The 16,971-nt window shown below is 39.9% G+C and overlaps 1 protein-coding gene across 6 annotated transcripts in view; it reads left to right on the top strand.

Moving 5' to 3' along the window:
* The window catches only part of ARID1B (AT-rich interaction domain 1B), a 311,674-nt gene that overhangs the window by 227,710 nt on the left and 66,993 nt on the right, over positions 1-16,971 (top strand). For all 6 annotated transcript variants that reach the window (XM_072331169.1, XM_072331165.1, XM_072331166.1 and 3 more), the window contains one exon: positions 1,742-1,831. In XM_072331169.1, coding sequence (XP_072187270.1) covers positions 1,742-1,831 — 90 coding nt within the window. The remainder of the gene's footprint in view (positions 1-1,741; positions 1,832-16,971) is intronic.

Raw genomic sequence — 16,971 nt, 5'->3', positions numbered from 1 at the left:
GCATTATATTAATGCCTCCTAAGGCTGGCCAAGCCACCACCGGGCAGGATCCCCCTGGGAGCTGTGAGGTGCAGTCAGGAGTGCCACTGCCAGTAATATTAGGTATTTTAAAAAAATTCAGTGGTTCTAAGGGAAAAAGATGAAGAAAACAGAGTACAGATTTTCTCTCAGCATTCTGCCTGGTAGTGGTGCCACGGGCATGGCAGCAGCAGTACATTTCCTGGTGCACAGACACATCTGCCGGGCAGTGGTTACACAGCCACATTTCATGGGTTTTCCTTTTGTTCACTAACTGCACTTCACTCTTTTCTTTGGTGTCAGTGTGCAGGCTGGACATAGGTGGTGGCCAGGACACTGGGAAGCAAGCCCGGTAGGGCAGGCATGGCCCCTTTCCTCAGTTCACTTCCAGCTTCAGGCCTCTAAAGAAAGAGCAACCCCTGCTGGCTCTTCTTCAGCTGGTCTCCCAGCTCCAGTTATAACCACAGGAACCTTGCCTCAGCCATTAAAAAAGGGTGGCTGCTAAGCACGAGGAAATGATTCTCAGCAGGCACAAATCTATTTCATGTGTTTTTATTCTTTCCATTTCTTTTAAACGGAAAACAATCTGAGCAGTTTCTGAGGATGAGGGATATAAATCTGTCTGCTGCTATTTATAACATGCTCGTCACTGCAGTGGCTAAGTGCTTAAAATATATATTTGTTGCCTAACCTGAGGTGGTCTTCAAGTGGCTTTGGCTATTGAAAGCAGCCGCATCTCAAAGCAGGATCCCAGGAGCCAGCCTGCTCCCAGTCTTCCCCCTGCCCAGGCTGCAGCAAGCTGGATGCTGGGCAGGAAAGCACTGTTGGAGTGGGGGCCACAGAAGCAGGGTTGGATGGAGACCCAAAGAAGTGACTCTGTGGTCTCTTTCACTAGGGCAGTGAGCACCACATTAAGCACCACATAGCCATATTGAAAGGGGGAGGTTTAGTGTCCTTCACCTCACAGACAGCACTGTGGGTGCCATTCTTCCTCTACGGGTGGATGGACATCCATGAGTAAACTGTGAGTGTCTTCTGAACAAGGCCATAGAAATGAGTCTGTCTGTTCTGGATGGATATTTCAGTAGGCAAATATATTTCCTTTGCCTTTACTTGAATAATAAGGTGTTCCTTTTCTGTCTCATCCCTTTCAAATATGCTTCACATTCACCAGATGCACCTGTGTGTTGTTAGTCTTTACTCCCAAGTTCTACGTGGACATTCATATGATATTAAAAGCACTGATTCACTGAAATACTTTCTAAACTGTTGTTAGTCATTTTTGTATTGACTGAATTTTTGGTTGGTAATATTGTTGGCAGCAGGCCATGTCTGCCTGGCAGGAGGCCAGTTTAAACTCGGCAGGATGAGCCCTATTGTTCAGCAGACTTGAATTTTGTTAAACTCTCTAACAGAAATATGTGTCAGGAGATTTGCAGCTATAAATTGGATCATGTCGGTGAGGTTGGGAACTTGCTCAATACAAAATTGTACATTTCACCATGCCTGTTGCTTAATATGTTTATGCGTGTTTTCTCCTTGGGATTCTAGAAGAAAGAAAGAGTAAAGTGTCCTGAAAAAAGCCAGACCTGTAAGGCTCTGTCTTCAACTTCTACATCTGGTACTTCGTTGTTCAGTGGTTCATAATGCATCTAGGCTTCGTTTTGTGCACTGTAATGTTAAAAGCAAGTCTATTTTCCCTTTTTTTCTCTGTGTGTTACAGGCAGTCAGATGCCACCGCAGCCTCCTGGCAGCCAGTCAGAATCCAGCTCCCACCCTGCTTTGAGCCAGTCACCAATGCCACAGGACCGAGGTTTGTTAGGTGTTTGGGGTCTTTTTTATAGTTGGTGCCAAATGTAGCCTTCATTTCAAGTTGCACATTAACAGTGTGAGATTTGCTGGTATTTGTGTTCCTTTTCCCAGAGAAAATAATGACAATCCTTATTGTCTGAGTGTTTTCTACTATGGGCAAAGAGCAATTGAATATCAGGTTTTACCAAAACACAATTGGAAACAAGGCTTTCTTAAAATACAGTGAAAACTTAAGAGTATAAAACCAGTTTGCTGTAGATGCATGATTTATGTCCTAGAAAATTCACCTTTTTCTTGTCTGTCTTGGAATTGAGATCTATAGAAAGTATCGTAGAAATAGTAGTAGCTGCAAGCACTGTGGTTTGATTTTGTTCTTATAATTCTCTAATGTCTTTGCATGGTCATGATAGCTAGTCCTCTAGGCCAGTTCTAGAACTAAATATATCTTTAAACATGAAGGGAAATCAGCTATTTAGGTCAAACGGTTCAAAGATTTGAAATTTCCAAAGAAAAACCTTGCAGGCAACAGCACTGTTCTATAGCGTTTCTTCCTAGTAAGTGCTCAACAAAATAAACAGAGGGTTATTTTCTCTAAATATTACTGTTTATAAACTTTTTCCTTTTGCCTCTTTCCTTCCTAGCTCATGAAAAGAGAATTATCGCAGCTTTCTCATATGGCCATATGATTAACTGCTGTAAACTGGGCATCCTGTCCATGCAGTGGTTAACATGTGCCAACAATAAGCTTGCAAAACAGACACATGATAACTGTGATAAACATGGAGTTATTTATGAAATGCCCCTCCTAAAATGTCTTGCTACCAGAAATATTCCAAGTAGCACCATATGGGGATGCCATAAATACTAGAAGTTTTCTCACAGTGAAGCAAGTTGAACTCACAGAATGACAAATTTCTGGGACAGCATCCAGGAAGAACTAAGAAGATTGCAAATAGGAGGAAAGAGTCCTGATTTTTGCTGTTTCTGTGTTGGATGTCACCTCCTCCAGGAGTGCTGATTAATGAGAACATTGAATAGAAAATTCCACACTCAACTCATTTGTTTTATTTCATTTTGAGGTCATTCTTCATACACGGTTATTAGTGCAGGAACTGATTTTCCCTTTAAAATTGTTTTAGAGCAACGTGTGCACTTAGTGGAAATAGAATGACCTCAGTACTCGATGAAAACGTGTTATGTTTTGTAGGACAGAATGTCACAAGACAGTGGGAGTGGATCAGCTTGAGGCTTTGAAGACCCAGGAGCTTCAGAAAGATGCGTTTCTTGGCATGATTGGGTCTTGGCACAAAATGTGTTGCTGCTCAGTAATAGTGAGGAACAGCCTTGTGTTCTTCACCTGGTTCTGGTGGATGGGTTAGGTGTATCTGACAAAGCTGTAAAGTTTGGCCGAACTTTTTGATTGCTGTTACAGAACAAAACTGGGTGTTGGCTGTACAGTTGGAGAAGACAGAGAAGATAGCTACCATAGCTGGGAAGTCAATCAATTAAATAACAGTGAAGGAAAATAAAATGTACAGGTTGATACAGTCTTGTATCAGTTATCATTGGGGGGAAGGATTCTGGGTATGTCCTTAGAGGAAATGTATTTAGGAATGTTAATACAATTTTTGCACCTTTCATATGTAAAATCAGGTGTAATACATACGATCCTTGTGACCCAGCTTGTACAAGAAATCTATTTGTTTCATGCAAAAGATATGAAATTTGTAACTAGCTGGGTCATATTGATTTTGCAGAACGTGTTCCCCAAAGCTTCTTTCTGTAAAGTCTGTGCTGTGCGCACATAAACATGCGTGCATTCCCTTTTGCGCCCTGTCATTGATTAGAGGCTCCTTTGAAATGGAAAACTTCACCTTTTAAAAAGGCTGTTACATTAGTTGATTCCTTTGCTTGCTTGAACTGGTTTCCACTGAACTTGAAGAAAGGAAGGAGGGGGAGTGATGGAGACTCAAAGGAAAGGTGCTTGTCATTTACTGATAAAAACCTGAGCAGAAAATCGTTTCTGCTAAGGACATCTGATCCATAGGCATCTGTTACAGTAATTTAAACTTGTGGCTTACTGATATACTTTCTACCAAAAAGAGAAAAAAAAATAAAAGAAAATGAAAACAAAAAGCCTAGAGACCCTCCATATGATAAGGTAAAGTCGTTTGGTTTAGTACTTTGTATAACATTTCTTTCCTTATTTAGAGAGATAACTGAATGAGCAGGCTGCTAATCGTTTCCTGAATAGAATCCTTTGCTCTCAATACTTATCTTATTTATCAGCTATTGTGAAATTTGATTATCAGGTGGAGTCTGAGGTGTAGCACTTCTGGATGCTAAACCTCTACTTTGAACCATTAGGTTTACACACCTTTATTTTATTATTTAAGTATTTGATTGTATTTTGTCCTACTTTCCATGGTTACTCAGCACCCAGCTGGGATCTTTTATGTTTGCCTGCCTGAGGCAATACATCCCTGTCATACAGTGCACTATGAATCAGTGAATGTATTTTAACATGTGCATTCTGTGTGAGGGAAGGAGGAGGAGTGGTAACATACATATATATGTTTAGTAATAAGAATTTCTTGGGAGTCTGGACTGGATTTTCTGTTCTCTTCCATGGATTTATTATATAGCTTGTTGTATGCTTTTCATAATGATAACATAGCAGTGCTTACATAATAAAAAATAATCTATAACTTTTCGTGTTGATTCGAGTTAGTTTAGGTCTGGAACGTGCTGCTGTAGGAATCCTACTTCTCATGACAGCAGCAGTTTCCAGTCACTGATATTTGATGTCCAGTAAACAAAACTTGTTCAGTTCTACCATCCTTTATCTATGTAGGTAGTAAGAAATTCTTGGTATTTTTGTGTATAACCTACGTCTCAGCTCACAAGTCTTTGAATGGACTGATACTTGATCCCATATAACTCAACTGCTGGGAGTCGGAGAGCTGTGGAGATGGAAGGAGCAGGCTGTGCTGGATGGAGTTAGACGTCTCTTGGAGAGGCTGGTGAGCCCTGCCAGCTCACCTACTTGTGCATTTAACTACTTCTGAATCCCAGCAGCTACCTTTACTTTGGGATAACAAGTGAAAATCTGGTCAAAAGCTGAGTTTTTATTTTTGAATTTCTTGAAGTCAAAGCCCTTTATAAACTTTAGTTACAGAAACTACAGGTAAGGAAGCAGTGATACCTCAACTGTCATATCAACTTGGAGAATCGTTTATTGAAGAATGTAGGTCACTCCAAAAGTAATGCCTCCTATTTATTTCCATGGAAACTACAACAGATACAACGAGCACAGGAATGCAATTTGATAGAGCAAATTCTCAGCTACAAAACACTGTTTTTTAGTATAGTCTCTATCATTAGCTATGTATTTTTGCCAGCAATAAACAAGAGCTTGCATGCTGCACTTGTAAAAATCTGCACCATTGGAGGTGACCTGCTCTTTCACAGTTGCTGTGGTGGCATTGTTGCTAAGAAAATGTTGCCCTGTCTATTTTCCTTCAGCCTAAACAGATGGAAGTCAGAAGGTGCCATATCTGGACTATGTGTTGGGTGTGGTAGGATAGTCCAGCCAAGATTGCCAGTGTGCTTCACAATCTTCAAACTAGCATGAGGGCCTGGTGCCACTGTGTCATAAGAGAAAGGTTGTCTCCTTCTCTGTCCTGACTCTGGAAGTTTGAGCCTTCAGGAAGTTGGCCTCATGGTGTAGCACTGGGAGTTGATCGTTTGTCCAAGTTCCAAGAAATCCAGAATAGTCACCCCTTTCCTATTGCAAAAAACAGCACTCATCACTTTACCCGCTGAAAGCTGCATCTTGCACTTTTACTTTGATGTGGAATTTGCATCACCACACCATGGACTGCTGTTTTGATTGTGGCTCGTAGTGGTGACACCTCATCTCACCACTGGTGATGATGCAAGCCAGGATACTGCCATCTGGCACACAGCAGCAGAATGTGATGGAATACTGGTGAGAAGGTTCAACCTCTACTGCCACATCACCAGCATCCACCCCTGACATCCTGGGCCAACAAAAGAAAATAGGAGGCACTACTTTTGGAGCAACCCTCATAAGTAGTCACTTGAGTTCCTCATTGACTGTACCAACCATGTCATCTGTTTGAGCTTTGGAAGCTACAGTTTGATAGAGTTCTCAGTAGCTAAAACCGCTTTGTTGGCTAAAAGATAGCTGTATGAATGAAATAGAAACTAGTATTTCTAAGTTATGGTGCTGAACTAGTTTTTTCCTGAAGCTCTTAGGTGAAAAAGAATTCTTCCATCCTGACCATTAGCTTATACTCTCACTCCGATGCTTGCAGGCCAATGGAGATGCATATTGGTAGTCACAGATGGAAACACTAACAGACAAAAACATGTCACAATAATGTTGAAACAGACACTTTCACACCTGGAGAACTGGATGATTCCATACCTAGTTTAGAGAAAGCTTCACAAATGTACCAATTTAAAGTAACATTTTTCATACTTGCATGTGTACACGTCATGTTTCAGTCTTACATTAAAACAGTGAATTGGGAGCTCCTGAAGTCCATTGAATTTAATGGAAACAGTTAATGACTTCGTGTTATTACTCCGGCAAGCACGCTCATAATGGGGATACTTAAAGAAGCCTTATTTATTAGTGCAAATGTATATGGGTCAGAATTAATTTTTAAAAAATCTTTAATTGTTTTCCCCTTATAATTTTCACAGCGGTATGTAGTTAAATATTCATGATAATGCTGATGATATGCTAAAGGTCTGAAATAGATCTGGAGCCTCAAAATCAACACAGGTTATTTAACCCTTTTCATCTAATGCACCGTTGGGGACTTGCTCAGTGAAATCCCAAAGCACTGGAATAATTAGAAGATAGTAATGAGGATTTAATTAGTCCTTGAGATATGCTGAAATAGGACCACTGAGAACTTTTCTGTTTGGACATGGATTGCAAGCAGAATTGATGCCGTTGCAGCCGCTGTGATGTGCTGGAAAATGTATTCCATTGCTGGAGGCAGTTTCATGGCACCATTCTGTGCTTGTCAGATCTGTGTAGAAAGTGCCCGGAGTAAGCACCTCCAAAATTGTTGAATAGTAGCCTTCCTCTACTCCATCACCTCCTCACAACACCTTTATTTTTTTTTTATTTTATTTTATTTTATTTTATTTTATTTTATTTTTTTCTGTTGTTGACATGATGCAGCTTATGAGGATTGTTGTACAGTTATATGCTCTATTAAAAATCTATCACAAACATGGGTGGGGGAGTAAGAAACTACAGGCTGGTAGGAGCACAAGTGTTATACTAAGCAAAACTAGAATATTTTTGATACAAAAGCTTGTAAGCTTTATCCTTAGATCTGGACCTTATTTCGTATTAGATCTTCATAGAAGTGATATTTATCAGTAGCTACAATGTAGTAAATTTAAATAGCTTTTTTGGCAGCTAAGATGTTATCCAGGAAGAGGTAGTAACAGATGGGATGTGATCAGGCATTTTGATGTTCTCTTTGTGCTTCCCTATAAACGCTAAGTAGCAACTGAATTTCTGTAACTACAATTTCCTAATTTGCCCATTAGATTTCCTATAGGTTTTTTTATCCCTTTTAACTGTTTTGTGGGCATGTTTATATGTGCATGGTTATCACATAAATTCCACCACTGTATATTTTCTTCTAACAAAAAATAAACATTTTTGCTTTCATGGAGGACGCAGAATACCAATCTGGTATTTTGCCCCAATTCCTGATCAGATTTTCATTTTATTACTGCCATTTGATGTAGAGATTCTTTTCCCCGAAATCTATTTTCTTCTTTAAAAAAGAAACCCGAAGGAAGAAAATAGATCAAACTATTATTATCACAACAGGAAAGTTACTACAAATTGCTTCTAGATCTTAAGGAGACTTTTTCCCTAAGAATACATTTTTTGCTCTCATCTGGGGATTTGGGGTCTATTCAGAGCACTGAGGAGCTAGAGAATAAAATGATTCTTGTCATTAAAATTCTTCTGCTTGCCATGTTAACGATGACACCACTTAAGGTTAAATCAGACTTGGTAATAAGTTTACTTGACGTAGACTGAAGTGTTTCAGGCTCTTAAAGAAAGGTGCTTGAGACATGCTCTGAGTGCAAAGCCACAGGTATGTTTGAGTGCCTCTTTTTGCACGTAGTGTTCTCCAAGTGGGTCAGTGCAGGGAAGCTGAGTTCCAGCTGCTATGTAGGAACATTCTGGCAGACTGGGAGAAAATCTCATGCCCAAAAAACTAGAGCTAGGTGAATTGTGCCCTGAACAGCCAGAAGAGTGCTTCACGTAAGGAGGAAAAGCAGGCTGCAGTTGAAGCTGTCACACGTCTTTAGAAGGAATTATTTCATTACAAGGTTAGCTGTGTAAAACATCTCTTTAATTACAAATGACGCGACAGACCAAATCAGCACTCCCATCCCCACTTCTAGCAGAAGGGGTGCACAGAAACATACAGAGTAGATCTCTCTCCGAAGGCAGAGCCACGCACTGAGCCTTGAGATTCAGTGTCTCAAAAAGTTACGTTCTCGGTTCAGTGAGCACTAAATTTATCAACAGTCTTTAAAAGGATCTGGCCATCATAGTTGTTTTTTTTTACTGCTGTTCTTTATTTTTTAGTTTGATTGTAAACATATTAATGCCTTAAGTTGGATATTAAAATGTCATTTAATTTTCCTTTGATTCAAAAAGTTGTGTTGGTCTGATAAGCAGGGTTTTGTGGGTTTGTTTGTTTGTTTGTTTTTACTGTAAACACACAATTCTTCCTTGCTATTTTTGTTGCAGTAGCACCCAGGAGCCCCATTTTTGTACCTGTTTTAATGTACTGCGCCATCGTGCAGCAGAAAGCTTACAATACATCTGCCTTATGATGACTAATGGAGATCTTTCAAATAAAAGGTTACTGATTCTCACAGTGAGCTGTGGGAGAGAATAGTTTAGTGCCAGTTTGTCTAGCGTGCACTGGAGGAAGGCGTGCATTTCTTGCTTGGAAAGTATTTGAAATTATACAAGTTATATATATGTGCCAAACTAGGTTAATTCTTAAAGGAATCACTTGCCATTTGAGGATGTTGGTTGTAGTCTATACTTGGATTTCAGACATACACCAGCCAGAGTCAGCTTGGGGTTGATCTGATTAGTTGTGGCGTGCACTAAATATGCAGCAGCGTTGGCCATCTGCACGAAAAGCTGCAAGAGGATGGGTATGATTTACATGTGATAAGGCACTCTGGGAGAAAGCAAAACTGCAGAAGTAGTATTCGAAGGAGATAATATCTGTACAATCAAAACCCGGAGTCAGGTCTCTGAAGTAAATTTTGTATACTAGCAGCTGGTCATTGCTTTCTTCTTGCTGATGTTAAATCTTGTTATACTTGGAGATGATCTTTATTTCATTCTTTAAACTAAATTGGAGATTCTCTTTTTGAGTTTAGGGAGTAGAATTGAATCATTCTGAGGGAGTTTATACAGTTGCTGGCACAGAGACTTCTCAATAGAAAAGTTTCCACTGACTTCATTTGATAGAGTTCAGATTCCCTGCCTCCGGGCTTAGGGACTGAAATAAGCTGCAAGCAGTCATTGATGGAGAACTTGACAAAGTGTCACTCAATGTTCCTGTCACCAGGTTCACTGTAAAGCTGTGAGTGCAGTCCCTGTCCCAGGGACAGCTTCCCATCACAGCATATAAACTCCAAGCTCAGGCTGCTCAATGGCGTCATCACTTCAAGGACGCTCTGCTCCCTCAGCACCCAAGTTAACCTTTTTATGAAGCTTCTTTAAAAATAAAGAACTTCTGATCTAAGGTCCTTTATGCCTTTTAAAGTTCACATGTAGGGCAGTGAGCTGAAATCTATATAGTAATGTGTGTATTAATAGCTAGAACTAGATAGTTCTTTCCATCCCAAAGGATCCCAAAAGGCTGCAGTATAAACACTCATCAGGGAACAGCTGCAAATCAAGGCAGGGAAGAATCAGTTGAATCATAACTCAGGGTAAAATAAAACTGAGACAAAGACATTTGGGACTGAGGACAACATGCTGATTTTGTATTTTTGAAAAATATTATGATTTATTTTACTAGCATACAAGACAGAAATGAGACATTGTGTATATTTTAGTTCTGTCCACAACATCCATATATATCCCGTGGTATTCAGTGTATTTACTTCACAAAAAGGAAGATCTGAGTTGATCTGTGGAACCTTTGAACAGGAGTCTCTGGGGAGGTTAAATTTTTTAAACCTGAAATTTAGACCATTAAGCCTGCAGGCCTTGCGCATTACACATTGAAAAATGCTGTTCCTTCTTTGCTCTCCTCCGTGATTTTCATAAGCATGCATGTTATTAGGGAAACTTAGACAAATGTTGATTGTACAAAGCAGGCAGGCTCCTCAGGTTTTTCACGTTGCTGCTCAGATTAATTCCAGCAGCCCAAGCTACCCAATGAAATTGAGGATTTGCTTCAAGTCCAGATGGGGGTGGAGGAGGAGCTGGAAGGGTGGTGCTTTTGTACTGCAGTTCACGATTACCCTGATTTTCCAAGCACTATAGTAAAAGCTTCTTGCAGAAGACATACTGCAGTAATAAATTATGTGTAAGATAGTAGATGAGCAATGTGTCTTTGCTCTGTTTATCAACTCCTCCACAAATGTATTTCCTTCTCCGCGCTTAAAATTTACATCAGAGAACATTAGGCAAGGTTTGCATTAGGAAAGGTTAGATGTTTCTTCTCTAGCTACCATATGGGTAATCTGTCTGATTCTTCCCCAGATTCTAATTTATCAGTAATAGATTATATGGATTCCAAGGCTAGGCAGTAGCCGAGGGAGGTTTAGGGGTGGGAAAAATTTAAACATTATTGCATGCTATACATAGAGAGGGTTTTGTAATATCAGAGAGCGAGAGGGGAGAGATTCAGCCAGTTAACCTAATAGCACAGCTGGTAAAACACTAGGGGGTCTGGGTTAAAACCTTAGCTAGGTCATTAGTTTCCATCTTCCCCAAAGCTATTCGCATTGTGAAGAAAAGCAGTCAGACAAATAAACAGTAAAGAGACTGTGAGATAGACAGTATAGCATAATAACAATCTTTTAAAAGTAAGTAAAGCCAAGCCAGTGCTTTTTATTAAATAGAATATCAGAAAAGGAGAAATAACCCCAGTACGCTTTGCGGGAAGCACTGATTTTGCTAAAGTGATGCTTTCCATAATATGTACACAAAATAACCATCTTTGTGGAACAGTTGAGAAGAAACGTGGCAGTCATTCTGCAGATACTGGCTGATCCCAATGCGTCCAGGTACCATAGAGAATCCACGTAGCTGTTACTCTGGTCCAGAGAACTTCAGATGTTTTTATGAGAAGGGAAGGAAGTTATGTTTCCTGAAGAAATTGCTCAGTGTGGAAATCAAGATTTTTTTCACAGTAAATCAGGAAATTGCAATGAAAAGATGTTTGGGATTCTTTATAAAATAGGTTGTGATTGGGGAAAGATGTGAGGATTTTAAAATCTTTTCTGGCTTTTATGAAAGTAGAACAAACAATCAAGAAAATTGTTAGCCTTGTTGTTCCAGGCTAAAGAATAAGCATTTAAATTTCTTCTGTGTTGATGTCTCTTTGCATTCTTTAATACCGCTGCCCTTCAGCTGAATGAGTTGCTTTCCACCAGAAGTGTTCACTCAGTAGCTGGGGTACTAGCAGAGAAGCAGTGTAGTCATTACCTGTGTATTACCCATGTCAGCGTTGCTGCTTGGAACTTGGCTAACGGTCCCATACCAGAGCCATCCAAAGATATTTTATTGGTGGCATGCTGTAACTTAGCTGTGCTAAATGGGGTCAAAGTCTTGTTTGCCATCTGTTTGTGAAGGTGTTTTATCATTGTTGGTTTTCTTAATCAGCCTATTAACCGGACAGAAATACTGAGAGTTAGTATTTACATCATCTAAATGAGGTTCCACTGCACAAGCTAATCTCACCCCATTGTGCATGTTACTAAGCGGTAGGTTCAAGGCACAACAAGTGTAGGTTTCATATGTGGTGTTGCCAGTACTTTCTTTTAATAAGGCCGTCTTCAAGAAAGTGAGAAAAGTACCTCATGTTTAATGTGATGAAATTTTTTGCCTGCTTGCTCTGGAGACCAGTTATGCCACCCACGTGATTACACTAGGTTTACTTGGGCTGAATTCTGGTACACTGGTCAAACCTTTTCCAGCTTTTTCATTGCTGTTATTTGTCTAGGCTTGCTTACAACTTTTGACTGCTTGGATTTTTTTTCTGTTGTCTAAGTGTCCCTCACTGTGTCCGTTCCAGTGACCACTCACTCATAGCGGTGCCATCGCCTCTTTGTGCAGACAACTGGTTTCATATTCAGGGTTCTGGTATCTCTGTAACAAATTCTTTTTGTTACTGAAATTCTTTGTTAGTGTTTGAAATATAACCCATTGGATGTTTCCTCGTGGTGCTCTCAGGTGTGGACCTGTTTGTCTGAGTTCTAATCCAGACATGGTTCACCAGTCCAAAGACCTCCACAGCTGGGGTGCCATTTGAGGTGGGCATGTTAGAGCGTTTCAAGCTAGGTGTGTATTCCTGAACATCCTGCCTTGTTGACATCTTGTTGCATTTTATTTTATTCATTGCCCAGAAGAGTCTTTCTTGTTTGTTCAGCTCCGTCCTGTGTTCCAACATAGAGCTGCTTACCTATGGACAATCTGCATTTAGGAGTTGCTGCTTTAGATCATCTCAATTCTTTTGTAGTCTCTGATGGAAATTCTGAGATAGTGAATCAACCCATATGGCTGCCTGAGGAAGGAATGTCTACCAGAAACTGTGTCATGGGTGTGCAAACATTTACTCTCTTTTACCCCAGGGTACTGGACTGTACCTTGTTAACATGTCAAGCATTGGAAATTTGTGTGATTTCTTCCCTACGCTTCCTGAAAGTTTTTCCTCATAGGTAGCAAAAAACAGCTCTCTTTTTACACTTTGTTCTTTTGAGCTGTCTTGTAGGAATACTGATGAATGGAAAATACATACATGTTTCTTCTTTCTCACTCCATGATTTCCAGAGTGATAAGCAGGTCTAGCTCCTTCTTTAGAGTCTGCCCTTGAATAAGAGGAGCTTTCCTGTTCCCTACCCTGAAGAATTCCTGAATGTTTTTTTGGTCTAATACTCTTCCACCAGCCATTCCTTTCTAAAAAGAGCATTAGCCTGATGTATTTTTTCCTCACATAAGCTCTTTTTTTTGCAAATTGCCACGGCAAGTTGTATCTTTCCTTATCTTTTATTTATCAAATGTGTAACTTAATGATGATCTGCTGTTGCTGTAAACACCAAAGTTTTTTTGAGCTTAAAATGATTAAGTGTTCTGTGTGTTTTCAGGTTTGATTCATTCATAAAAATCAATGAAGTACTCCTGGCTAAATCAAAAGACCTCTCATCGGCTGCGGGTTAAGTGTGTGCCAGTAGATAGTTACTGTCTATCAGCTGATATGCAATAACTCCTTACTTTGCAGTCACTCCCTTTGTATTTGAGCTCCTGCTTTCCTGGAAAGGTTTTTTCATATTCAAACCAAGATGAAAATACCGGGAGAATCCATTTCAGACTTTACAGCATCAGCCAGCACATTGTATAGGGTTTTATTGCAGTTAAAGGTAAAGAGATAATATTCAGCAAATTATTTTGTATTGGTTATTGTGCAGATGGAATTGAGAGCTTTGGTTCGTGATTCTCTTTTAAGTAAGTGTATGCATAAGGAAGAAAAACAAGATTTTAGGTGTTTTACGTAGGCATCATATGTTATATTAGCTGTAAGGTGTTAGTAATATAAGTTACAATGGGAAGTTCATGTTTGGCTTTTTATCAAGGGAGAAAAAACCCTTTCGTCACAGATAGAATAATTGTTACTTATTTTGTATTATATCCCCGTGTTTTGCTACAAAAGAAAGAAAGAAAAATATGATGCTGCCTGACTTCTTTCAATATTTGTGTGTGTGCTCTGTAGGAATGTGGGAACACATGGTCGTTGTAGTAGTGAGCTAATTGTTAATAGTATGCTGCTGTCACTAAAAAAATATATGAAGATGACTTTACAATTTCAATTGGGTTTCAATAAAAGAGATCATTCTTCAGCTGTATAAATATAGTATAAAAATAGCAGAAACACGAGAGTACTTTTGGAAGGCTCAGTATATTCATCTATTCCTGAAATAGCTTAGTTTGCTGAATTCCACTCAAGTGTTTTCTCAGTAAGTAATCTCTTGTTGTGATGGCAAGTAAAGCATCATCTGTACCTCTTTTATCACTAATATTAGAGGAAGGGTGTAGGTTAGTTCAGCGATGAGCATCTTGTCATTGCAATTTTTAAAGTCTTAACTCACGGCTGTTTCCTAGCAATTTATATAGAAAAAAAGCAACAACAAAAAACCACCCTGTTGTCATAGGGGCTGACATGTCAGATGCAGACTGGCTGTTTAATCATTCCACTGTCTTTACTCCAGTGCATTTCTAATGCAATCCTACTTTCCTTTTTTACAAAAGCAAGCTTTATCTTACATCTAATTTTCTGGAAAGAAAATTTATTTCTGTTTGTATCGGTTATAAAATGAAGTTGAACACTGGGGAAAATGTGTGTAAATAAAGAAAAATGAATGTATGCCAGCTGCTCCCTTTCGTTTCTGATCAAATTTATAGAATTGATGTTGTTTTCTCTTTCTGATGAAAGCACATTAATGTCTTGACCAGGAACCCTTTTCCTCTCAAAGACATCTGAATGCTCTGCAAATGCTTGAAGCACTTCAGACTTACTCACTGATCTCTGAAGATGCAAGCTGCTCTCACTGAGATAGATAAGGATAAACTCATCTTTGTTTTAAGGGAATTTCGATCACATTGAGACCTGATCTCACCACCTTCTCCATATCACAGCTGTAGCTGAAATGACTCCTTTCCTTTCTGGAAAGAATTTGGAACATATCCTATTTTAAGGCTATGTTTCAACGCACCACACAGACAATAATAGAAGACAGTATGGCACAAATATTCTTCCTGCATATCAGGCTTCCTTCTTCCTTAATTCTTGTTCATGCTTAGGATATGGCAAAGCCAATATTATTTGGGAGCGATCTGACACCCTTTGGGGTGATCACACTGGTGCTTCATGTCAAAAGCTGTTAAACAGTCTGTTCTGTTCTTGAGTTAATCCAAGACCCAGAGCTTACCTGCTGCATGTCTGTTGTAACATCTGTGTAAAATGAAGTCAGAAGTTCATGAGTTCAGCTACTGTTATGCAGTTATCTTCGCTGTGTAATTTCTGGCATGGTCCAGGGCATGGTTTTGTCCAGTGCTGATGAGCGCTCCAAGAGCCACAGCCTGGATACAGGCTACAAGAGACATCAATAAGACTGGCAAGACTGAGTGGGAAGGGCTAGCTGGACAGGCACAAGTGTCCCACACCGCTCTATGCCAGGGAATGGTCCTGGCATGTTTTATTCACGACTGTACACATGGCCAGGCAGTTCATTCCACAGGATCAGAAACAGATAAGAAACTTCCTGAAGAAGGGGTCATTTGGGTGGAAATATTTGTTTCACTTCTTGCTCCAGTCCCCTTAGGAGCTGCTCTAACAACAGCAGATATGACCAAAACTGTTGTCCCTGTTCTCTACTAGACTCAATAACCAGCAATTCCTCAGCATCATGACTGGAAATCATTACAATTCATGCAAGCAGCGGCTTGTTAACATGTCACCTACCTTTGTGGTGTTAAGGAAAGTACTGCCTGTGATAAAAACCGGACTGAAAACTCTTTGTGTCTAGAGATTAAAAGGCCCGTGATGAACGGAAGACCCTCACTTCTCACTAGATGCAGGACTAAGTTTGCCATCCTTGCAATAAAAAACTTAGTGTGACCGGTACAAAATGTTTCATTTAAATGGATCCCATGAGTGTGATATATATGGGTGTATGTGTGTGTGTCTGGAATGCAAGCATTTATTTCACGCAGACGTACGATTGTATTAGGTTTTTAAATTAGTTACAGTACTGTCAGAAGCAGACAGAGACTTTGTAATAAGATTTGTGTGAGAGTGGAACTAGTTTAAAAATAGAGGGATCTGTCTCAAAATCTAGCTAAATGGAGAATTTCTTATGAGCTTTTCTTGCAGAAGGTTGGGTTTCCCAGCCAATATCTGCTAGCTCTTGAGCTACCATTCCTCATTCAGTTACTCGGCTTGCTGCATCCCAGTGCTTGTGGTCGGGCTTCCTCCAGAGCAGGTGTCAAGCAAGGACTTCACAGTTCAAGTGTGATCAATTCAGCTGCCTTAGGGCCCCCACAAGGGTCAGGATAACTGCATATTCTGCTAAAACTTACAGTTGTTAGAGTTTTAGGATGTTATGGGTTGAACTGTTTATAGTTTGAAAGAACTGGGAACCAGGGAGTGTGAGACCATCTTAGTGCTTGTTTTTTTCATTACAACCTGCTGCATTGAGCTTATTGTCTCTTCGTTGGGGTTTTGGTGGATAGAGAAATACATTACGGATCAAAGATTTATGGAGGGCTCAAAAGCTTTTTATATTTCTTAGGACTCAAAGCCTGATTCCTGCTCATGCACTCACTGCTTTTCATTTGTACAAATGACTGTCCCCTTTTATAAAGCGCTTTGTTGCTGGTTTACATACAGGGAAGAAGCAATGTGGAAAAATTGGGAAAAATGCATTTCAGCCCTCCAAAGTCACAAAGCTGCATGCCTGGACAAGCCAGGAGGCTGCCAAAAGGCAGATTTGCTCCTGCACATTTTCCTGCCTGGCAGCAGTGCATCGTATCTCACGCATCCCCAGGCAAGAGTGAGCTGCTGGCTGCTGCACCCACTGTCAGGAGGCTGTTATGGTGCCACCTGCAGCCTCGATATTGTCCCTCAGTATAACCAGGTTTTGCTCCACAGTAATAGATGAAATTTAATGTGTGTAGAGAACGGAAAAGAAAACAGTTTTCCTCAAATCAGAAAATAATTTGCTGTCTTTCTAGTACATCTTCTTCAGCACTGAAAGCTGTACTAAAGCATCTCAGAGCAAAATATTACAAAACCAGGATCCCTCTGTATG

This window comes from Excalfactoria chinensis, chromosome 3, assembly GCF_039878825.1.
Source record: "Excalfactoria chinensis isolate bCotChi1 chromosome 3, bCotChi1.hap2, whole genome shotgun sequence".
NCBI lineage: Eukaryota > Metazoa > Chordata > Aves > Galliformes > Phasianidae > Excalfactoria > Excalfactoria chinensis.
The sequence above is the reverse complement of the archived record's forward strand: the minus strand, read 5'-3'. Positions and strand labels throughout refer to the sequence as shown.